Consider the following 25,395-nt stretch of genomic DNA (forward strand, 5'->3'; position numbering starts at 1 on the left):
TCTGCGGTGTCTTATTTTCCCTGACTTATTCTTTGGTTTTTCCTCCTTTTCTAGGCTCAGCATGGAGCTGGTGGAAGCAGAAGAACCTGAAGTCTTCCGGTCCTCACTGGATGTATTGTATTCAACTTATGCAGCTTATCCTGAATTTTATTTCACATGCCAGGCTTACACATATGTGATTTTTTTATTTGTGGAAGAGCATGTTCGCTTGACTTTGGACATGGACAGTAGGTTTCTTACTACGACGGTGACAAGACTCCTTCCCCTGGTCTCCCGGGTAGGGGTCATATTTCCACACTAAGACAACGTGTCACGTGGGACTCTGCCACTGCAGAGTATGAACACCACCATGTTCTTGCTGAAACACTTAGCCTGAGTTTCATGGCCTGAGGTAATCTCCAGACAACTTCAGAATGTAGAGCAGTGAGCAGCACAAGTGACCTTTCTCCTTCAGAAAGCCCATGTCACCACAAATCACACAACCAAAAGGAGAAGAGACATTTTGGGTTGAAAAAGCGTAAAGAGATAATGTAGCTACATTTCTTTAGTTCTTTTGAACCCAAAGTGTCTCCTCACCTTTTGTTGTTGTCATTGATGGTGGTGACATGGGCTTGTTTGTAGAGGACAGGTCAGCTGTCTGACTCAAAGCTCCACCCTCTGAAGTTGTCTGAAAATGTCCTCATGATTAAATTCAGCCTAAGTGTTTTTCCGGGACTCTGCAGGGTCAATGCTACCTCACCCATCTGCAGGCAGAGAAGGTCCTGTGTGTCTCCCACCGTGATTGTGATACCAGGACTGTTCCACCATTTGTCTACCATCATGATCCTGATACCAGGACTCTTCCACCATTTGTGTTCCACCATGTTCGTGGTACCAGGACTGTTCCACCATTTGTCTACAACCATGATTGTGATACCAGGAAACCACCGTTTGTCTATTACCATGATCGTGGTACCAGGACTGTTCTACCATTTGTCTACCACCATGATTGTGATACCAGGACTGTTGCACCATTTGTCTACCGCCATGATTGGGGTACCAAGACTGTGTTACCTTTTATCTACCATTATGATTGTCATACCAGGTCTTCCACCATTTGTCTATCACCATGATCGTGATACCAAAACTCTTCCACCATTTGTCTAAGATTATGATCGTGATACCAGGACTGTTCCTTCATTTGTCTACCATCATGATCGTGATACCAGTACCGTTTCACTATTTCTCTATCACCATTATTGTGATGCCAGATCTGTACCTTTCAGAGACAGCTTATTTATACCGAAGTAATTGGAAAAATGGTTTTTAAACGTATTAATATGCTGTGTTCAAATGACCATCCCCTAAACATTTTCTTCATTAATCATCCCTGGCAGTGTCAATTATTATATTTATATCTCTCTACTGGAAATTTTCAATTTTTCCTGTATCTTTGCTTTTTCTAGTTGTCTGTTGTTGGAAAAAAAAAGTTCCTGCCTGCATTTTAATTTTTGCCAAAGTTAATTTTAATCTATACTATTAAAATGTTTTCTCTTAAGACTGTCAGCACATAAGGCCACAGCAAAACAGAATTCACTGATTTTGAAGCCTTTTTTGATTTGTTGCTGACAAGAGACGTTGTTTTCTTAGCTGCTAATAACTATTTGAGCAGTCAGGAAAGGTCTATCAGACTAAGGACATGAAAAGCCCAGGCCATTCTCTTTGAGTCTTTTAAACTATTTCAAAAGAGAAGAGAATAGGTAGATTCCACATATGTGGACAGGAAGGAGAATACACTAAAAGCAACAGACAACTATTTCCCAAAACAGAAAATTAGATTTAAATAAACATACAGCATTAAAATTCATTAAACATTTTCTCATGAAATGTAATCTCTAAACTTACCTGTTATATGAAAGTCAGTTCTTAACATGCCACACTGCATTGACTGTTGACATTCATAAGAACATATTTCCAAGTTTATTATTTGAAAATGCAAATGGACTGTAATTCTTTTTTGCAGTAATCTTTTTAAGATTGAAGATTTTATTCAAAATAAAACCAGAGATTTTAAAGATTGAAAATGACATTAAAATTTATCTTCTCAAAATAATGATGTTTAACTCTGTGTATCTTACTTCTGTTTATAGTGTAACTGTCAAGTGATCATTTAACCATTCTTTAAATATTTCAAATTACTGGGGACATGTACATACAGATAATGAAGCAATGCCTACTCGGTGAGGGGCTGCCTTGTGAGCAACCCCAAGGGCCCTGGCTCATGAAACCCTTGGCTAGAAAGGTGGAGGGATCAGCCAGGTGGGCACACAGCAGGTTTCTTGTTTTCTTCTGGCAAACACACACACAAATAGCACCTGCTCACTGGAGTCTCTGGCAACCCTGACCAGGCTTCATGATGGGTGAGGTGGGCTAGAAATGGGAAAGTGGATGACCCCAGATCTAGAGACTGCCGCTGTCACCTGGGCACCTGGAATGTGCGTGGAGGAGTCTCCCACAGATTTGGGTTTGGATCAATGCCCAAACATGCACAAGGACAGGACTCTTGGCCTGGATGTTTGCAGAGCTCCCAGTCTTCTAAAGAGGCTGGTGGTGGGGAAGAAGTTTCAACAAAACAGCAGAGTTATGGGTACTCGAGCTTGGAACAGAGAATACCTCCCTGTACTACTAAATGACAGTATCTGACAATGATGAATGACACTTGAGCAGCAGCTTTCACTGTTTCACAAGCAGTGTCTCTGGACCACTAGGTTGGTGCTGTCAGATGTTGACTGAAACAGTGGTTCGAGCCCATCCAGTCACATTAATGTTTCTAGCTGACATGACCTTCCATCTGAAGAGTCTCTTCCTTGGACCAAATATATCTTAAAACTTCTCTTCAGGCCGGGTGCTGTGGCTCACGCCTGTAATCCTAGCACTTTGGGAGGCCGAGGTGGGTGGATCACCTGAGGTCAGGAGTTTGAGACCATCCTGGTCATCATGGTTAAACCCCATCTTATATAAGCACACACACACACAAACTCCTTGTCTCTTGTCTATTTTCCAACGTGTCTCTTTGTTGCTTGGGGCAAAAAAACTCCATTTTTAATCTTCCCCCAACAAGCATCTTCCCTTATCGTGTTTCGGGTTTTGAGTTTGTTTCCTCAGCTGCTCATATATGGAACACTGGAAATTTCTAAAATGGAGAATGACAGAACCTGAGTCACACCTCTGGTGAAGCCACAGACTCTGGGGGAGAAATCTAATCTGCCAGGGTTTAAAGTTAAACACATGAATTTTTTGTGCCTCCATTTCTATGTCAAATGCACTAAACCAGAATACTCAGGTTGCCCAATGTTTAAATGAGCTGTGCAGGAAAAGCGTGGAGCCCAATGCCTGTCACATAGCAATTGTTCAATACACATGAGCTCCTCTCAGCGCCATTGCCGCCAGCATTTCCATCAGGCTTTGATCTTTAAAACATCCTTCTTGATACAAGTGGATCATTCTTCAAATTTTCTCTAACTGATGGCCGTGGAATTGCTCCAATGTGTATTATTACAAACACAGCTGCAGGGATCAGACTGACACATACATCTGTCGTGCATCCCCTGTCTACTTCTCTGCAGATACCTGGAAATGGAATGGCCAGATCAAGGTATTTATACATTTCAGATTTTGCTAATTGCCCAAATTACTGTGGAAAGACGATATAACAAGTCACATTGTTAACATTTTGTGAGAATACTTTCTATCTCCTTCTTCTGGCCCAAACTGGGTAGTATTGCCTACCATTTCCTCTGAGCTTCCTTTGCCAACATTTCTGTAGTCATTCGGTGGGGACATGTGTTATGCATGACATCAAACTCAAATCCTTAAAGGAAAAGAGGGATTAACATGACTGTACAAATTTATATTCAAAATACGATGAATAGAAATATATATGTGGATGTAAATGTATACACAAAATATATGGCAAAATGTTTTTTATTTAGGATACTTCATCAAAGTTACATATACTTCAAAATTTGTTTAGTAAAACAGCAGGCCCCATGTGTACATAATTATTCAGCTCCTTATCTCTAAATAGCTATTATTAGTCTTTGCTTTCTGAGGTTAGGCCCTATCTCTCCTTCAAATACTCGCTCATCACCACCACCCCCAAACACACCTCTCAACACCTCACCCTCTAACATGTTCGTGTCCTGGTTTGCTGAGTCAATTACTACATTATTATAACTTGTACATTTTATTCAGAGCTCAGTCACATTGGATATACACAGCAGGAATGAAGGACCAGTATCTTCCGGGTCTCTCTCTCAAGTGGACGAGCTTCAGAGATTCATGTAGTCTTTGGCCACCCTGCCTGTCGTCTATTCCAGGTAAGTACTGGATAGGATGGCCCAGCTCAGATCAGGCACTCTCTCCGTGAGCAGGGGAGGGCGGGACATCTTCATGTGCAGTAGCAGAAAGACACTGTCCACAGAGGGACAGGCAGTTCTACAAAAGAAAGGTCAGTCTGGGGCATGGGCAGGCAAACCGAGGATGTGAAGAAAACAGTATCTGCTCTGTGAGGGGAACATGCAGTAGAGGATGGATTCAGAGTGGGAGGAAGAGAGTTTTTGGAAATATGGGCCGTGGATATTCCTGTGTGAGCTGGAGCCACACGAGACTGTTAGGTACTTACAGGGAGCTTTGGAGAATCTGCACTCCTTAACCTGGGAGACAGGTGAGGGGACTGTCCTGGTCACCAGACAGAGATAGGGTCTGGTCCAAGCAGTTCTGATGGGAAAGAAATGACAGGACATCTTCTCCTTAAGGTAAGGTCCTGAGTTCAGGTCTTGGTAGGAAGGGAGGCTGCCTTGGGCATTGGCAGCTGCAGATAGTTGGCCAGATGAGGGCACTGAAATCTAGGTGCTATCACCTTGTGGTTCTAGTAAAAGAATCGCTGGTCGCAGTGGCTCACACCTGTAATCCCAGCACTTTGGGAGGCCGAGGCGGGTGGATCATGAGGTCAAGAGATCAACACCCTCCTGGTCAACATGGTGAAACCCCGTCTCTACTAAAAATACAAAAAATTAGCTGAGCATTGTGGCATGTGCCTGCAGTCCCAGCTACTCGGGTGGCTGAGGCAGGAGAATTGCCTGAACCCAGAAGGCGGAGGTTGTGGTGAGCCGAGATCACGTCATTGCACTCTAGCCTGGGTAACAGGAGTTAAACTCCATCTCAAAAAAAAAAAAGAATCGCTGTATGAAGGGTTCTTAGGAAGAGGAGGTGGATGGCCTGACTTGGGGTGGGGGCTCCAAGAGGAGTGTCTGCGGTGCTGTACAGAAGCCTGCTGCTCAACCTCCTGGTTCTCTTGCTCAGTCTCCTGGCCAGATTCCCAGAGTCCCTGCCCTGTGTGCCCTGGAAGCTCAGTCAGATGAGCCAAAGCATCTCCAGCTGGGACTCATCCCTGGGCATTTTTGTGGCTTTGGGCGCCCTGGGCTTCTCCAGGCCTTGTCCTGCAAGCAACTGTCTTGCAGGGGGAGTCAGGAGAAGGAGGCTACTTGTCACTTAACTGTGGGGGACCACAAGGTCCTGACTTGGGTCCTAGTCACTTGCTAACCTATGCATCCCCATCCTATCCCCCAAATGATGAAAAGAAACTTTGCCAGGAGTCACACCAGACAAATAGGATGGGGCCTTTCTATAGAGTCTAGTTCTTAGGCCACCAATAAGAGATGGAAACCACCTGCAGGAAGGTGCCACGGTGGGAACCTGGGTGGCAGGTAGCAGTCACTCAACTGTCAGGATGAATCCTGGTCCTCACACACCCTTTCTCCTCCCCCCCTCCTTGTCTTTTTTCTCCTGTCTGCTCTTTCCCCTCCTTTCCCAAACTCAAAACACTTGGTAAGCTTGGGACAGTTTCAGAACTGGAGAGATTTGGCCACGACATTTGTCAGGCTAGGAAGGTCCCCCAGAACTATTGCCTAATTTTTTGTGTTGATTAGAAGAGAACAAAAAAGTTTCCATCTGATCTGGTCCTAAGTCTCCTTGAGTCTGGGCAGGAAGCAGAGCAGAGTCTTGGCAGGAAGGAGGAGGATGCCCAGGGTCCTGGACTTGCCCCTCCCAGCTGCTCAGCTCCTCACCTGTTAAATTGGAGAGAGCTGGCCTGGAATGGGGAACTCATGGTCTCCACAGAGGCTGGGATCCCAGGCTCAAATCTAAATACTGGCTGATTCAGGAGGCTAAGGAAGGCAATTCCCTGGAGAGAGGTGTCAGAATTTGGGACAAAAGCAGCATCTAGTCGCTGTCCACAGAGACCTCAAGGACAGGAATCCACTGGTTCCCAATTGGAGGGGATCCCATGAAAATGAAATGAAACCCGCACATTAGTACTAGACTGAAGACAGGAGATTAAAAACTGCAGCATCCGAAGGGATGAAGGAATTAGGAAATCTGGAAGTGAAGTTTCTTATATAGGTTGTTTCTTCCAAAGAGACACAGGGCAACAGTTCAATGACATGAGTAAAAGAAATCTCAGGGCTTGGGATTGAGGGGTGGCAGCCTCTTTGGCAGAGGAGACCTCTCACCTGAAGGCCCAGGGTTGCCCTGAGAGGGGAAGGGTCTTCAGTAGCACGTGGCTGGCAGCCTGGAGAATCTGTGAAATTGCAGCAATTTTTATGTGGCCCAGGCCACTGTAAGAACCCAGTTTGTGTGACCCTCAACACCAAGGAGAGTATTGGAGACCTGTGGCGCTGAGCCTCTGAATTTCAGTGGAATCCACATTCCATTTAGGGAGCAATAGAGAGCAACATCATTGTAATTATACAGAAAGGTCCCCTGAGACGTGAAGTCTGATTGCTGTGTTCAGAGTCCAAAGAGCTCACCATTACACCATGGAGGCTCACATTAGTGCGGAACCTCACACTAGCTCATTACTGGAGGTCACATTTAGCAGCCATAGTTCCCATGCACCTATGTTAAGGCGTTTCTTCTGATCCCTCAAGCAACACTCAAGGAAGGTGGACCTGCGAGGGAGGAGTCGTCCCTCTTCTTTGTCTCTGCCCTCTCCTTGGATCAACTTTTATCATTTCATTTGCACATCAGAAAATGAGGCAAAATCCACTCTATTCTTAGGGCCTGAGAAGAGCCGTCGAGGCCTCCCTCACGGCACACACTCTCTCAGTTTACCCGAGTTTCCTGTACCGAGAGGACATTTCTGCAAACAGTAGTGTTATATGCTCTTTGCCTTCCCTCTTTTTCTTTTGCCCAAGGAGGCCAGATGGTTGTCAGAACAGGAATTGGGACTGCCTGGGCGCCTTTCCCTTTCTTCCATGTAATATGTAATGGCTGGCACCAATCAAGTGGGATTGGGAAACGGAATCTCTCATTTTTTTCTTTGTTTACTCCTATGTTTGGTTGGTTTGGGCAACATTTTCTCACTAGAAATGGAGATTTGTTGGATTTAAAACAGAAAGCAATCAGCCATGGTTGGCATTTTTTCTTTTTTTGAGACAGAGCTTCGCTGTTGTTACTCTGACTGGCGTGCAATCTCCACTCACCAAAACCTCCACCTTCTGGGTTCAAGCAATTCTCCTGCCTCAGCCTGCCGAGTAGCTGGGACTACAGGCGCGCACCACCATGCCCAGCTAGTTTTTGTATTTTTAGTAGAGACGGGGTTTCATCTTGTTGACCAGGATGGTCTTGATCTCTTGACCTCGTGATCCACCCACCTCGTCCTCCCAAAGTGCTGGGATTATAGGCGTGAGCCACTGCACCTGGCCTTGCATTCTAATAAAACACTCACACCAGGTCATATTCACCTCCTGTGACTCAAAATCAACCAGAACTGTTGAGGTCAGGAGGCAGGGCCCTGACATTTAAGCACAGTGTGCTTCCAGAGAACTTGGCCAAGTTGATACTATTCCAATTTCTCAATATGCCATGACCCATTAATTGTGGTTTTTAAGCGTGTACGTGAATAGCTTATGAAACCCCAGGGGTTCCGTCTAGGTCCTGCTTCTCAACACAAAGTCCATCATTGAGACATTGAGTATTGTGAGGAAGAAGGTTTAATCAGGTGCTACAGCTGAGGATATGGGAGATCAGTCTCAAATCGATCTCCCTGATCAACTAAAGTTAGGGGTTTATGTAGCAGGGAAGAAACGTAACTGTGTGTAGGAAAGGAGGAACTAGGGAGTGGTGAGGAAGCACTCATGATGAATGAGGGGGCTGGCATCTCAATGGATGCTGTGCTGAGTTTCAGGTCTATGATGCTTTTTGAGAGGCCTGAGGGTCCTCTCCTGAGGAAGAAACTTTGTTAAAACAAATGTAAGTTTCTTTTATCAGATTGCTTGACCTCAGGAGTTTGAAACCAGCCTGGGCAATATGGTAAAACCCTGTCTCTCTTAAAAAAAAAAAAAAAAAGAAGAAGAAGAAAAAGTAAAGGAGAGAAAAATCTCTGAACTAAACTTACTTCTTGAAATTCTCATGTGCCCATTTCTACTGCCTAGAGGAGTAGGGGCCATGAGGCAGAAGAGGGGGCATGTGAGATTGTTGGGCCTAAGTGGATTGAATAATTTTAATTTCTGGTTCTGTGATTCATGAAAGCAGTTCATTCTGATTGTCATCTTCTTTAAGTTCTGAAGACAAGGCACGAATTGGTGTGAATGTTGAAGATTTAGCAGGAGCATGTGCACTGTTCAGACCAGGACTCAGAGCCCTGTAAGCTAACGGCACAGGGACTAGTTAATAGATATTTGTACTGCAGGAAGTCCTGTTTCTCTCTAACATGCCACAAATGAAAACACTGTGATTTGGTGTACATTAGCTACTGCCTGCAGGAAGTCAAACCATTGCCTAAACGTGGTTAGGTTACTCCTTGCATGTCCCTAGTTTCCAGCATTCTAATGAAAGAACCGTGAACCGTGCACCGCCTCTTCTAATATTCGGCAGTTCTTCATTGAGTTAAGCCTACCCTATAAGGAAGCAAATTTACTTGCATTGATTACACATGAAAAATGAATAATACAGCCAATAAACTTCTACAAAATATGCTAGGCCAGGCACAGTGGCTCACGCCTGTACTTCCAGCATCTTAGGAGGCCAAGGCTGGTGGAGCGCCTTAGATCGGAAGTTCAAGAACCGCCTGGCAACATGGAGAAACCGCATCTTTACTAAAAACACAAAAAATTAGCTGGGCATGGTGGCATATACATGTAATACAGGTTCTCAGAAGGCTGAGGTAGAAGAATCACTTGAACCCAGGAGGTGGAGGTTGTGGTGAGCCAAGATTGTGCCATTGCACTCCAGCCTGGGCAACAAGAGCAAAACTCCATCTCAGAAAAAAAAAAAAAATGCTGTTGTGTAAACCTCATTTTTATACTAAGGAAAAACTAGGTACAACACAAACCTTCATCAACAAGAGTTTAAAACCTACCCTTATATAGTCATAAAACAATCCCAGAAGTTTACTCAATAACATCAAAACCAAAAACACACACTGATGAGACAGATAGCAGAAAATCATGATGTGAAAATGACAGAGATGTGAGAGAGAGAGAGAGAGAGAGGAGAGAGAGAGAGAGAGAGAGAGAGAGAGAGAGAGAGAGAGAGAGAAACTGCACTATAGCCATAGTAGTGGGTAAAAGCCAAATAGCTTAATTTCTATCATGACATTCAATAGAACTGAAGGAACATGAGGCAATAGCTCCAAGGGTCCAGGTCCGCACACGGTGCCTGCTGGGTGCAGGGTTCTGTCGGCTCCCACAATGCATCGCAGATGGGCTAATTGTTATGGCCATGGCTCCTGCAAAATCTATCAAAGAATAATACAGGGACAGTTCCCTGCATGCTAATTTACCATGGTATAGCAGGTATAGGAGGGTAAACTGGCATTAGATTGGTTTCCTCAAATAAAATCAAAACCAAGATTTATGAAGACAAGAGGAAAGGGAAGAAGAAAATCATCCCCGGGACCTTAGTGATTTTGCTCCCCTTGGATAAGTGATTGACGGAAAGCTTTCAAAGAGGTGACTGTGGCCCATCTTCTCCAGACCCACGTGACTTGGTCACAAGAGAAAACAATTACAGATGTCGGAGGACTTTAAAATATCTTAAAAGCTTAGCAGTTTATCGTATGCCACAGAGTATCTGTGTGTGATGTCCACCATGTCCTTCTGTTGTCCACCCCCTCGGTTAAGCCAGGAGGGCGCCTCTCCCCTCAGTGGAATATCATACATCGATGTGTAGAAAGTTTGCTGTGCCAGCAAGTAAGTGACAAAAGAGACCTTGATAGAATTGGGAAACAAATTGGAGTATGATTTGGTCCTGCTCCCTTGGAAGATAAGTTTGTAGAAGGTATTCACATTAGAAGCATTGAATAAAGACTGTAATGTAAAAATGGTACATCCGGTTCTCTACACTATAGAAACACCTGCACAAGTGACCAAAGAAATGTGTACAATAACGGTGGGGACTGCAGCATCATTTGTCGTCCTAACACCATGAAACATGCTTCATTTCAAAAACATTTATATTTTTGAGACCAAGTCTCGCTCTCGTCACCCAGGGTGTGATCTCGGCTCACTGCAACCTCCACCTCCCAGGTTTAAGCCATTCTCCTGCCTCAGCCTCCCAAGTAGCAGGGATTACAGGTGCCTGCCACCATGCCCGGCTAATTTTTGTATTTTTAGTAGAGACAGGGTTTCACCATGTTGGCCAGGCTGGTCTCAAACTCCTGACCTCAGGTAATCTGCCTGCCTCGGCCTCTCAAAATGCTGGGATTACAGGCGTGAGCCACCAAGACCGTCCTTGAAAAACATTTGTAAAGGGTTAAATAAATTACACAAACTGAGGAAGAAATGCTGTTTTCACCAACCATGGCGAGGATCAGCATGAAGATGACTGACTGACTCCACTGGTCACATTATTGATAGAGCAATCAGTAAACCCAGGCACATCGTGGGGATAGGATGCTACTGTAATAGGTCTCCTATGATTATAAATAAAAAACTTGAGGCACCTCACTCACCCAAGCCTTCCATGGCAGCAAAGATTTTTATCCAGAAGTGAATTACTATCTAAGGTCTCTGGGATTCCTCAGTTTGACATGTATAAGGTGCAGTTGCTCCTTCTCACGGCCTCAGACATAAGGAGGTCGGGAAAAGGACATGTGTATCTCAGGATTAATGTCCCGTGATTAACCCGGTTGATTGTATGTTAACCTGGTTGACTGAAATGGGTTAAAACACAACATGAGGCATCCCTGGGTGGGATCGAACCACCAACCTTTCAGTTAACAGCCAAACGCGCTAACCAACTGCGCCACAGAGACTGTGTCTACCACTTCTACAGGATGCTGTAGGCACGGTGCACTCACCAAACTACCCACAGACCTTCTGTCCTCAGGATAACTGAGGAGGCCTTGGAAAACCGGAGAGATTAGAGACCGGTGAGTCGCTGGGGTCACCTGAACACCTGCGCGTTGGGAGATTCTGGAGCCAGGACAGTCAAATGGCCTTCACCCACCCTGCCCCTGGCCTGCTTCAGACGTTCCCGGAAACGCCCCCCTCCAAAACCTGCCCAAGCCGCCTGGTGGCCCAAGCCAAGCTGAACGCCCGGCGGGCTCCCCGGATGGCTCTTCCCGTTCTTTGCTCCATGTTCACCTAGTACGGGAGCCTGTGCCCACGCTGCTCAGTGGCTTTCGGGGCTCTGCGGAGCTGCCGCTGCCGTCATCGGATCCTGTGCCCCGATCCCGGGCTCCACCAGGGCAGGGATGTGGTGAGGGTTGCTGGTGGGTCTTCTCTCGCGGAGCAGGGTCTGGCACTCACCAAGGCCGACGGCCAGGACTTGTCAAATGAATGCATCCTGGCCTTTTGCTTTTAGTCCTTTGAAGAACCCTGAAAATAGAAATCACCAACTGTTTTCCCATCAGGAAGTTTTTTTTTTTTTTTTTTTTTTTAACAGTTTGGCCCACATCTGTTTAATCTTCCAGTTTAGCATATTTAAAAATTAGTCTGTACTCAAATGCATAGTTTAATAAATGAAGCGAGATGGCAGAGTTAGTGCAGTACTATCTGCCCTTCAAAGTTCATGCAACCAACTAATGCAACTTTTCCTTTCACTCGTAAATCGGAATGCAGTTCAGTTATTTGAAACCATCTGCAAAATGCACAAGATTAAGAAGTTTGCCAAGATTAATATCTAACAGTTGAGCAGTGAAGAAAGTGAGGGAAAGGAGTAAAAACAACGAAAAAGACCAAGTTAGCTAGATATTTCAATTACATAAGGGAGGTGAATGTCAAGGCTGCAAAACGAAAGAAAAACGGGAAAAAAGTGGCAGCAATTTTTTTAAACCAATTTGTACAAGTTTATAGTTGACTTTATTTCCAAGTTTTCAAACCTTTCAAGATCTGAAAAGCGAGATACTGTGTCTAAGGGAATGTTTCTTTTAATTCACACCAAAGAAGTTGGAGGTTTGATTGCTTTCGCTGGGGTTTCCATCGAGTCAACAGCTCACTCTGCCGGGCTGCTGTTTGCACACGAAGTCCTTCATAAAACCAAACTCGTAGGCCGGGCGCGGTGGCTCAAGCCTGTAATCCCAGCACTTTGGGAGGCGGAGGCGGGTGGATCACGAGGTCAAGAGATCGAGACCATCCTGGTCAACATGGTGAAACCCCGTCTCTACTAAAAGTACAAAAATTAGCTGGGCATGGTGGCGCACGCCTGTAATCCCAGCTACTTGGGAAGCTGAGGCAGGAGAATTGCCTGAACCCAGGAGGCGGAGGTTGCGGTGAGCCGAGATTGTGCCATTGCACTCCAGCCTGGGTAACAAGAGCGAAACTCCGTCTCAAAAACAAAACAAAACAAAAAATCAAACTCGTTTCGCCGGAGCCAGAGTTCGGGCAGCTCCTTGATGCTGTCCAAACCCATTTCTATCACCAAGGACATAAATACTTCCTCGTCGATGAAAGCAGTGTCTATGACATTGGGTGGCAGTATTGCAGCAGGGATGTGGGCCACGGAGGCGGGCATGTTGCTGCTGCAGCTGCCGCCGCCGCTGTCGCTGCTGCCCGCGCCGATTCCCGAGCCGCCAGGGTACTGCTGCCACCCTAGCCGCCGCCTGAGCCTCCGGGGGTGCTGCTGCCGCCGCTGTTGCTGCTGCCCGCGCCGCCGCCTGAACCGCCGGGGGTGCTGCTGCCTCCTGAGCCGCCGCCCGAGCCGCTGGGGCGCTGCTGCCGCCGCCGCCGCTGTTGCTGCCCGCACCATCCCGCGAACCGCCGCCTGAGCCGCCGCCGCGTGAACTGTCGCCCAAGCCGCCGAGGTGCTGCTGCCGCCCGAGCCGCCAGGGTGCTGCTGCCACCGCTGTTGGTGCTGCCCACGCCGCCGCCCAAGACACCTGGGGTGCTGTTGCCGCCCGAGCCGCCGGGGGTGCTGCTGCCACATGAGCCGCCGTCTGAGCGGCCGGGAGGTGCTGCTGCCGCCGCTGTTGCTGCTGCCCGCACCGCTGCCCGAGCCGCCGGGGGTGCTGCTACCTCCTGAGCCGCCGCCCAAGCCGCCGGGGTGCTGCTGTCGCAGCTGTTGCTGCTGCCGGAGCCGCTGCCTGAGACGCCGCCGCTTGAACTGCCGCCCAAGCCGCCGGGTGCTGCTGCCGTCGCTGTTGCTGCTGCCCGCGCTACCGCCCAAGACGCCCAGGGTGCTGCTGCCGCCGGAGCCTCCGGGGGTGTTGCTGCCACATGAGCCGCCGGGGGGTGCTGCTGCCGTCGCTGTTGCTGCCCGTGCCACCGCGCGAGCCGCCACCGGGGGCGCTGCTGCCGCCTGAGCCTCCTCCCAAGCCGCCGGGGCGCTGCTGCCGTCGCTGTTGCTGCCCGTGCCACCGCGCGAGCCGCCACCGGGGGCGCTGCTGCCGCCTGAGCCTCCTCCCAAGCCGCCGGGGCGCTGCTGCCGTCGCTGTTGCTGCCCGTGCCACCGCGCGAGCCGCCACCGGGGGCGCTGCTGCCGCCTGAGCCTCCTCCCAAGCCGCCGGGGCGCTGCTGCCGTCGCTGTTGCTGCCCGTGCCACCGCGCGAGCCGCCACCGGGGGCGCTGCTGCCGCCTGAGCCACTGTCTGAGCCGCCGCCGCGTGAGCCGCAACCGCCGGGGTGCTGCAGCCGCCTGAGTCGCCGGGGGTGCTGCTATCGCCCAAGCTGCCACCTGAGCCACCGGGGGTGCTGCCGCTGCTGCTGCCACTGCCCGGGAAGCCACCTGAGCCGCCGGGTCGTTGCTGTTGCGTGCGCCGCCGCCGAGCTGCCACCCCAGCCGCGGGGCGCTGCTGCCTCCCAAGCCGCCGCCGGGGTGCTGCTGCCGCCTGAGCCGCCGCCCAAGCCGCCGGGGTGCTGTCACCGCCCCAGCCGCCGTCCCAGCTGCCGGGGTGCTGCCACCGCCCCAGCCGCCGCCCCAGCTGCACCCTGAGCCGCTGGGGTGCTACTGCTGCCCGCGCCGCCGCCCGGGCCGCCGCCTGGGCCGCCGGGGTCCTGCTAGTACCCAAGCCTCTGGGGTGCTGCTGCTGCCCGAGCCGCCGACGTGCTCGGGGTTGCAATCTCGAGAGTGCTGGTTTGTCCCTTCATCTGGTGGCCTGCAGCAGGGTGCAAATCCGGCATGCAGTGGCTGCGGGGGTCGGGGTGATGGTTGAAACACTGGCCATTGAGCCTCTGCAGCTGCATGCTGGCCGGCAGGGAGCCTCCCTGACTGGCCACCGGGGAGACCATGAACTGGGTTAAACCTGGCCACGGGGTCCAGTGCGCTCGGGGGCTGCCCTCCGTTCACAGTCCCCGGCCCCATGGGGTGCCTGATGCCGCTCTTGGCATTCATGTTGCCTGTGCTATGTGATCGCCCATTAGGGCGTTGAAGGCGCGCTGGGGACGCTGCTGCTGCTGGTAATGGGGGCCTGGAAACTGCCCCATGCCCGTGAGGTGGGTAGGGTAGTGGTGCAGCCCATTGGTGCCGTTGGGGAAGCGCCCGTGGTTCATGGCCATCATATGGTCTGCCATTTCCAGTCCTTCCGTTTTTGCGATTTCTGCCCCCAAGACCGAGGGTGGGATCGTCGGGTCCAGGATCGGCTCAGCAGCACATAGAGGGGGCCTTTCTGGCGTGCCGGGCGCTTACTTGTCGCGATGTTGGCACCGAGGTCTGGCAGGGGCTGCTGGGGCAGATTCGGAGCTGTTCCCTTTTATTTCCCCTCCGCTGCTCTCACAGCTCGGTAGCAGCTCCCGGCAGCTGCCAACAATGAGCTGTCTCTTGAGGATGATTTCACTGGGCTCCTTGGCTGGCTTCACTCACTGCTGACACAATGAATGCTGAGGTGCTTCAAGGCTCTGGCCTGGTCTTCTTCCTTCTCCAAACTTCTCCTGTGAGTTACTTCACCCAGTCAACCCTTCAATCTTTGTCGAAATGCTGTTTCTAGGGGCCTTCACCTGCCTGTATTTTTTCCATCCTTCAGATCTTTCCCAATCTAAAAAGGCATGATACACACACACACACACACACGCACACACATCAATTATTCTCTGATGCAACACATTGTCTTATGATTTTTCACAGCAGTGACTCGAATCTGTAAGTTTCTTGTTGTTTGTCCATAGCTTAATGTATATAATCCTCACTGTAACCTCCACCTTCTGGGTTCAGGCAATTCTCCTGCATCAGCCTCCTGAGTAGCTGGGATTACAGGCATGCGCCACCATGCCCAGCTAATTTTTTGTATTTTTAGTAGAGGCGGGTTTTCACCATGTTGACCAGGATGGTCTCGATCTCTTGACCTCGTGATTACCCGCCTCAGCCTCCCAAAGTGCAGGGATTACAGGCGTGAGCCACCGCGCCCAGCCCACAACATATAATCTTTTAAGTTATTCAACATCAAGATGGCATAAGCAATAGTGATTGTTTCTTTTGAATATGCATGTAGACCTATCTGGCTGTGAGTGGATTTCTTCCATGACATTTGACATAATTTTCCAGGGAACTATTAGGTATTGCACATTATCCATGCTTTTTAGGGGAGGATTTTCCAACTTCTTTAAATCCTCTTTTGTAAATCATCACAGCTGGAATGTGAGGACGTGTTAACCCTAATGGAGGGCCCCAGTGTGAATGTGATACTAAATTTCTGGTGAAATAATAAACAAAATAAGTTGCAGAATATTATTTCCTAGAAAGCTGGTCCATCCTGGTAGTGAATTGATGAATTCATAAGAACAGAATGTCAGGTGAGTGATGACAGTATCTGGTTTTAACTTCATATTGCTGAAAGAGGCACCCATGCTGGATATAGAGAGAGTTTGTGTGTTTAGGGAGGAAGAGCACAGCAACTGTGGAAGTTCGCATTGGAACACTGTGATGCCAACACTAGGCAGAACTCAATGATGTCCGTGGGGGAGCAATGAACAAACCCTAGCCAGAGGGCAAAGATCCATGGCCATGATCGCAACTTGAGTTTTAACAAACCACATGAGTGTGGGCTAAAGTGCTCTGGGATCCTAAAGAACAGTCAGGGCCGGGCGCGGTGGCTCAGGCCTGTGGTCCCAGCACTTTGGGAGGCCGAGGCGGGTGGATCACGAGGTCAAGAGATCGAGACCATATCCTGGTCAACATGGTGAAACCTCGTCTCTACTAAAAATACAAAAAATTAGCCAGGCATGGTGGTGCGTGCCTGTAATCCCAGTTACTCAGGAGGCTGAGGCAGGAGAATTGCCTGAACCCAGGAGGTGGAGGTTGCGGTGAGCCGAGATGGCACCATTGCACTCCAGCCTGGGTAACAAGAGCGAAACTCCGTCTCAAAAAAAATGTAACAGTCAGACCTGAAGCCAGCACAGCCTGTCTCACTGATATGTGGTCTGACTGATATCAATCCAAGTGGTGATGACAACAGGGGTGCTTTTGTCGACCCTCCCCCAACTACAGTTAGCGCAGCACAAAGAGAGACTTCATCTGCTTCAGAGAAAGTAAAAGAAGAGAAAAAGGGTCTCTGCTTGGTAATCCAAATAATTCTTCTGAGCTTTATCCAAGACCACCAAGGTTGTAATTCTATGAGTCTACAAATGCATGGCATTCCTAGGCATGGAGTATCCCCCAGTGCAGACATGGCTGTAGTGACCAGAAACTTAGATAACCACACTCAAGTCACTTACAGTACATGAAAAGCTTTCCCAAGACAGCTGGATAAAAATAAGCCCAAACTGTAAAGACTGCAATAAACGTCTAATTCTTGAATGTCCATATACCAATGGACACACACAAGCATCAGGACCATCCAGGAAAACATAACCTCACCAAAGGAACTAAATAAAGCACAAGGGATCAATCCAGAAGAGACAGAGATATAAAAATTTCAGACAGAAAATTTTAAAAAGCTGTTGTCAGGAAACTTAATAAAATTCAAGATAACACAGAGAATGTGGGAGGGGCCAGTCATAGAATAATATGATTTTGCTGTGTCTCCACCCACATCCAAAAACTAGAAGAAACTGGGGTCATATAGTCAGCCTCATTAAAAAATAACACAATTATCCGCCAATAATTTTGTATCCAGCAAAACTAAGCTTCATAAATGAAGAGGAGATATGGTCTATTTTCATACAAAAAAATGCTGAGAGACTTCGGTGCTACCATGCCGGAACAACAAGAACTACTAAAAAGAGCTCTCAATCTTGAATCAAAGCCTCAAAATACACCAAGATAGAACGTCCCTAAAGCACAAATTTCCTAGGACATGTAAAACTATAACACAATACAAAGTAGTCTTCAGGTAACAGTTAGAAGAATAAATAGGATAGTACCCCACGTCTCAATGCTATCGTTGAATGTAAATGACCTAAATGCTTTACTTAAAAATACAGAATCTCAGAATGGATAAGAATTCACCAACCAAGTATCTGCTGTCTTCAATAGACTCACCTAACGCATAAGGATTCATATAAACTTAAGGTAAAGGGGTGGAAAAAGTATTTCATGCAAATGGACATCAAAAGCAAGCAGAAGTAGCTATGTTTATATCAGTCAAAACAAAATTGAAAGTAACAAAAGTTTAAAAATGCAAAGAGGGACATTATATAATAAAAGGAGGCTCTGTTTTGTGTGATTTGTTTCTTTTCCTTAATTCTTTTAGGATTCTTTTTGTATCTTTGACCATCGGAGTATGATTATTAAATACCTTGAGGTAGTGTTATTTGGGTTAAATCTGCTTGGTGTGCTCTAACCTTCTTGTACTTAGATATTGACACATTTCTATAGGTTTGGAAAATTCTCTGTTATTATTTATTTAAATGAAGTTTCTACTCTTCTCTCTACCTCCTCTTTAATTTCAATAACTCTTAGATTTTCACTTTTGAGACTATTTCATAGGTCTTACAGGACTGCTTCATGTTTTTATTGGTTTTTCTTTGTCTCCTCTGACTGTATTTTCACCTATCTGGTCTTCAAGATCACTAATTCTTTCTTTTCCTTGATCAATTCTATTTTTTTTTTTCTTGTCAAGCAAAAATAGTCTTTATTCAAATTTAGGGAAACAGGGGTCACTATACTTTGCAAGATGGGGAAAAATAAAATTAAAAAGATTCTTTTCTTTTCTTTCTTAATATAAGACAACATAATCACAATACCAGAATATGGAACTCTTCAGTTTATTTCCTGTGGGTTACTGCAGGTATCAATTTTCCTCGACTGTGCTACTCACAACTTTGTTAAGTCCAAAAATATGAAACCAAAGTGGTAGGAAACTAAGACTTAGCACTTTCACTAAATGGCACACATCGAAGGGCATCAATTCAAGAGCAAAAATGGTTGAACTCACCATACTTACCTATGTGGTCATTCCAGCCTTAGAGCCGTCCAGGTTACTGAGCTCCCTGTAGGAAAGGCCAGGCCTGAAAGCCAAGGCGTTTTGGATATTCTACTTGGGCCATAAGTAAAAGGGAATTTCAAAAGAGACATTGTTTTTTTTCAGTCGAGCAGGAAGACTTGGCGCCAGGAGGTTTTACTTAGAGGAAGCACTTAGATTGAACAATTATAGACACACCATTAGGGGAGTTAAAAATGTACAGCAGCGATACGTTCTACTCCAATCACTTGTGCTACGGCTACCAAACATGTACAAAAGACTCCTCGTGTAGTTCCTGCTGTGGTCGTAGCCAGTTAGGACCTTGAGTGGCGCCTAGATCTAGACCGGGAGGGAGAGCTGGAAGCAGACCTGGATCAGACTTGGACCGAGATCGGGCTTTTGAAGCTGACTTTGATCTGGAGCGTGATTCGGATGGAAGGTTTGGCTTCCAGTTGGAATTGGATCTCGACCTAGACCGGGTCTCCTGATTGGTGTCAGCATTCTCACTCTCCCCTCGGCCTTCCCTCTGGCTGGATTCAGACTTGACATGGTCCCGTTCCTTTGAAACAGAGCGGGACGGCGATCTGGACTGCGAGCGGTCAGTGTCTTCCTTCTCCTTCTTGCTGCTGCCCGGCTTGCTGTCTCGCTTGCTGCCTCGCTTTCTGCTCCTCCCATCTTGCTGCGGCTGCGGCTGCGGCTCTCCTCCCTGCTTCTCTTCCTGCCCTTCCTCTTGTCCTTGCTCTTGCTGTGGCTCCTCCTCCGGCTCCTGCTACCCACTTTGCTCCTGCTCCGGCTCCGACTCTGGCAGAGGCTATTCTCCTGGCCCCTGCCCGCCTCCTGGCTCCTGCCCCTGCTCATACTCCCTCGCTTCTCCTCCTCCTGACTCCTGCTCTTACTTTTATGCCTGCTAGGACTCCAGCTCTTAGGTTTCCCAGCATTGTCATTGTTTTGGATCTTCTCTTCTGCTTGGTCTTTGCTTTTGCTTCGGCTCTTGCCTTCGCTGCGACTGCGGCTGCGGCTCTTGTCCTTGCTGCGGCTCCTGCTTTTCTCCTTCTGGCTCCGGCGCCGACTCTGGCTTCGGCTCCGGCTCTTGCTCTGGGAGTGGGGCCCGACCTGGACCGGGATCTACTCTTGGAATGACTGATTTTGCTGCTTCCATTTCGGCTTCTGCTCTTACGGGAATGTCTGCTTCGAGAGCGAGACCTTGAATGGCTCCGGCTCCTGGAATAGGACCCGCGTCATCTAGAACCTGGCTTGTCTTCAACTAATCGGATTTTTCTGCCATTGACTTCAGTTCCATCCAACTTTTCCAAAGCTCTTTTCATATCAGAATAAGATCCAAATTCAATCACTCCTTCACTTTTGCGTCCCTTGTGAGCGTCTGCATAAGTCACTTCTCCTGCCTGACGCATATAATCCTTTAGGTCTTGCCAGCTGCACCGACTTGACAAATTCCCCACAATAAGCCTGTACTCTGTGCGAGTAGGAGGGCCATATTTATCTCGGCCACTTCTTCTTTAACCATATCCACTGCGTCCAGAACCGTAACTGCCATCTCGCCGTGGGCCGCGGGCATGCTCAACAACCGCTCGCTCACCACAAAGGTCTTTGCCATTCAGTTCATAAACAGCATCATCTGCATCACGCAGATCATCGAACTCCACAAAACCATATCCGTTCTTCAGATCCACCTCCAGGATCTTCCCGTAGCCTTTAAAGCAGCGCTCCACATCGCGCTCCCGGGTCTGGTAGCTCAGGCGGCCGATATACACCCGCGGCATCCCGGCAAGGGCGGTGGTGGCTGGGCCCGGCCCCAGCCCCACTTAGGTGGCTGCGGCACAGCGAGAGCTCGGCGGCAGCGACGACGGCGGCGGCAATGGGCGGGCGGCCCGCCGGACGCAGCCGAATCCCGACCGATCAATTCTATTAAAAGACTGATGGATTTTTCAGTATGTCAACTGTAGTATCAAACCCCAGATTCCTCGCTGATTCATCTTAATTTCAATCTCTTTGTTCAATATATCTGGTAGGCTTCTGAATTTCTTATTTTATTCTTACTTTTTTATTCTTTTCTAATTTTCTCTTTCTCTGAACTCCAGTGGACCGTACTGTTTTACTCACTATTTTTTTTGTTTGATTTTTATTCCAATAGTTTTTTTTGGAAACTAATATTTGGTTATATTAGTAAGTGCTTTATTGGTGATTTGTGACATTTTGAGAATTAAAGAGCTATACATCCTTTCAATTAAATTTCTACCAACATGAAATTCTGTAATTTTGACAATGAATGTGTAAACACGCTCAACAGGGAGACCGTGTCTGACAAGGTCTATATGAAGCTACTTTCAGTGGCAATGAGTATTATTACTATGATAAAGAGCTACAATTCACTCGAAATGCACTATTACTTTTTACTGAGAACAAAACCTTTTCAGGGTACCTTAACTTTTTCTTAATGTGAGTTACAGGGTTAATAGACTCTTGTTCATCACATTGGACTTTGAGCCTACCATTCTGAAAATATTAGAAATTTTTCCATCTTTCTTATCAAGCAATAACCCCCCTCGCCACACACATACACACAAATACAGTACTACCAATGTGATTCCACATGCTTCACAGTATTACCCTAGGAATAATAAAGATATGATACATAAATTTATTTTCTTAATTTTCTTTGAAACCCCGATTTGTGCTGGAAGAAGTCTGTGTTATACAAATAATATATCTGTGTAATGTATAAAAATGAGGCGCACTCACACTAAGGCTTTGGTCAAGCCACCTGCAGGGGAACAAATCAAGCCTAATGTTCTGCCTGTTTTGGACATATCTTCCTGCTTTAGAACCTCAGAGGATCAGGGCTATTTCTTGTATTTTTCATCAGTGTGAGATAAAAGTTATAGTTACACTCAGACACACAAATAAGGTCTTTCCAGGGCTGAACAATGTATGATAAAAGTATCACAGATCTTTTTAATTAATCAGTGACTAAACATTTAGCTGGACTTACTTAATTGACCCCTTTCATTCTCCTGCACAGGCATTGTCTCTATAAAACATAACCATACTACAAAGATCAAAAGACACGAAGAAGGGCATTACATAATGGTAAAAGGATCAATGCAACATGAAGCGCTAACTATCCTAAATATATATGCACCCAACACAGGCGCACCTAGATATAGAAAGCAAGTTCTTAATGCCCTACAGAGAGACTTAGACTCCCATCTAATAACACCCCACTGTGGGGAAATTTTAACACCCCACTGTCGATATTAGACAGATCAACAAGACAGAAAATTAATAACGATATCGAAGACTTGAACTCAGATCTGGACCAAGCAGACCTAATAGATAGACACCTACAGAACTCTCCACCCCAAATCCACAGAATATGCAGTCTTCTCATCACCACATCACACTTATTCTAAAATTGACCACATAATTGGAAGTAAAACACTCCTCAGCAAATGCAAAAGAATGGAAATCATAACAAACAGTCTCTAAAACCACAATTCAATCAAAGTAGAGCTCAGGATTAAGAAAAACACTAAAAACCATACAACTGCTCCTGAATGACTGCTGGATAAATAATGAAATAAAGGCAGAAATAAAGACCTTCTTCAAAACCAATGAGAATGAAGACGCAATGTACCAGAATCTGCGGGACACATTTAAAGCAGTGTCTAGAGGGAAAATTATAACACTAAATGCCCACCTGAGAGGCGAGGAAAGATATAAAATCAACACCTTAATATCACAATTAAAAGAACTAGAGGAGCAAGATCAAACAAATTCAAAAGTTAGCATGAGGCAAGAAACAACTAAGATCAAACCAGAACTGAAGAAAACAGAGACACACTAAAAAAACCTTCAAAAAAAAAATCAATGAATCGAGGAGCCAGTTTTTTGAAAAGATCAACAAAATAGATAGACCCCTAGCCAGACTAATAAAAAAGAAAAGAGAGAAGAATCGAATAGATGCAAGAAAAATGATAAAGGAGATATCACCACTGATTCCACAGAAATAAAAACTACCATCAGAGATTACTACAAACACCTCTATGCACGTAAACCAGTAAATCTAGAAATGTATGCATTCCTTGACATATACACCCTCCCAAGACTAAACCAGGATGAAGTTGAATCCCTGAATAGACAAATAACAAGGTCTGAAGTTGACGCTGCAATTAATAGCCTACCAACCAAAAAACGTCCAGGACCAGACAGGTTCAAAGCTGGAGGCATCATGCTTCCTGAATTCAAACTATACTACAAGGCTACAGTAATCAAAAGAGCATAGTATTGGTACCAAAAGAGAGATATAGACCAATGGAACAGAACAGAGGCCTTGGAAGTAACACCACACATCTACAAGCATCTGATCTTTGACAAATCTGACAAATCAAGCAATGAGGAAAGGACTCCCTGTCTAATAAACAGTGTTTGGAAAACTGGTTAGCCATATGCAGAAAGCTGAAACTGGACCCCTTCCTTACACCTTATAAAAAAATTAACTCCAGATGGAGTAAAGATTTAAACATAGGACATAACACCATAAAAATCCCAGAAGAAAACCTAGGCAATAACATTAAGAACATAGGCATAGGCAAGGAAGGACTTCATGGCCAAAACACCAAAAGCAATGGCAACAAAAGCCAAAATAAACAAATGGGATCTAATTAAACTCAAGAGCTTCTTCACAGCAAAAGAAACAATCATTAGAGTGAACCAGCAACCAATAGAATGGGAAAAAGAATTTTGCAAGCTACCCATGTGACAAAAGGGCTAATATCCAGGATCTATAAAGAACTAAAACAAATTTACAAGAAAAAAAACAAACAACCCCATCAAAAAGAGGGCAACGGATGTGAACAGACACTTTTCAAAAGAAGGCATTTATGCAGCCAACAAACATGAACAAAAGCTCATCATCACTGGTCATTAGAGATGCAAACCAAAGCCACATTGAGACACCATCTCACGCCAGTTACAATGGTGGTCATTAAAAAATCTGGAGACAACAGATGTTGGAGAGGACGTGGAGAAATAGGAACACTTTTATACTGTTAGTGGGAGTGTAAATTAGTTCAACCATTGTGGAAGACCATGTGGTGAGTCCTCAAGGATCTAGAAATAGAAATACCATTTGACCCAGCAATCCCATTACTGGGTATATGCCCAAAGGATTATAAATTGTTCTATTATAAAGACACATGCACACGTATGTTCACTGTGGCAGTGTTTATGATAGAAAAGAGTTGGAACCAACTGAAATGCCCATAAATGATAGACTGGATAAAGAAAATGTGGCACATACACACCATGGGATACTATGCAGCCATAAAAAAGGAAGAGTTCATGTCCTTTGCAGGAACATGGATGAAGCTGGAAACCATCATTCTCAGAAAACTGACACAAGAATAGAAAACCAAACACCACATGTTCTGACTCATAAGTGAGTGTTGAACAATGAGAACACATGGGCACATGGAGGAGAACATCACACACAGGTGCCTGTTGGGGGGTGTTGGAGCTAGGGGAGGGATAGCTGGAGGACAGGGGATTGGGGAAGGGTAACACTAGGAGAAACACCTAATGTAGATGAAAGTGGGGATGGATGCAGTAAACCACAATGGCATGTGTATACCTATGTAACAATCTTGCATGATCTGTACATGTACCCTAGAACTGAAAGTATAATAAAAAGAAATAGCCATATCAAACGTCACACTAATAATAATGCAGAGTGTTTTCAGAATACTAGTGTTGTTGTATGCATTTTAAAAACATGTAATTGTTCTGGACATAGTCTCAGAGTTAACATTTGACCATCTAACTTATACTTAAAAGGAGGAGAATGACCCAGGAAGCAGTGAGAATGCATGCATTTAGTCTATGTATAAAGGGAACTTTCTCATCTCTATGCTTGTGACATACTAAAAGACAGATGTCTTTTTCACATCTAGTGTCTCTTTAGCTTCAGTTCTAAAAGCATCCATGCCAGTGGGCAGAACATGTGAACTAACTCACTTAATGTTAGACATAGAAAAATTGTGATCTTATTGTGAAAACAAGACCTTATCTTAAAAATTCTCTAATGTATTTTATCAAAACCTATTATTGACAAAATCCATTATTTTTAATTATGTTGATATAATTTATTATTTCTATTAGTATTATAAGCATTAATAATCATTCCATTTGATATATATTTCTATTAATATCATAAGCAATATAAATATAACTGCATAATATACAAAGATATCTAATACTCTTGTATATTCTTTTATATCCATATTATACAAGAGTATACAGATAAATATAAATAGCAATGGCAATATACATAATATATTTATTTAAATTGTTGTTATTTATATTTATTTTCTAAATCCATCGAGTACTTTGTTTTTTATCTTAGTTTTTAATTGACACATAATAATTTTACATTTTTATGGTTATATAACGATGTTTTCATACAATATATAGCGACAACATCAGTGCACTACTTAGCATATTCATTATCTCAAATATTCATTATTTATTTGTGTTCGGAATACTCAATATGCTCCTTCAGGTTAT

At 45.8% G+C, this 25,395-nt stretch overlaps 1 protein-coding gene, 1 non-coding gene and 1 pseudogene across 26 annotated transcripts in view; 1 reads left to right on the plus strand and 2 right to left on the minus strand.

Moving 5' to 3' along the window:
* The window catches only part of LOC100894999 (uncharacterized), a 36,847-nt gene extending 34,758 nt beyond the window's left edge, over positions 1-2,089 (plus strand). For all 25 annotated transcript variants that reach the window (XR_013529309.1, XR_013529307.1, XR_013529305.1 and 22 more), the window contains one exon: positions 55-2,089. Coding sequence is in view for 19 of the 25 variants with exons in the window: in XM_078355481.1 (XP_078211607.1) it covers positions 55-301 (247 nt within the window). In the remaining 6 variants the exon portion in view is untranslated. The remainder of the gene's footprint in view (positions 1-54) is intronic.
* Positions 2,090-11,222: 9,133 nt separating this feature from the next.
* On the minus strand, positions 11,223-11,296 carry TRNAN-GUU (transfer RNA asparagine (anticodon GUU)). The gene has a single exon. It is a non-coding gene; the product is annotated as a tRNA-Asn (tRNA).
* Positions 11,297-19,027: 7,731 nt separating this feature from the next.
* Positions 19,028-20,673, minus strand: LOC100392432 (uncharacterized; annotated as a pseudogene).
* Between the last annotated feature and the right edge of the window lie 4,722 nt (positions 20,674-25,395).

This window comes from Callithrix jacchus, chromosome 18 (assembly GCF_049354715.1).
Source record: "Callithrix jacchus isolate 240 chromosome 18, calJac240_pri, whole genome shotgun sequence".
Classification (NCBI taxonomy): Eukaryota; Metazoa; Chordata; class Mammalia; order Primates; family Cebidae; genus Callithrix; species Callithrix jacchus.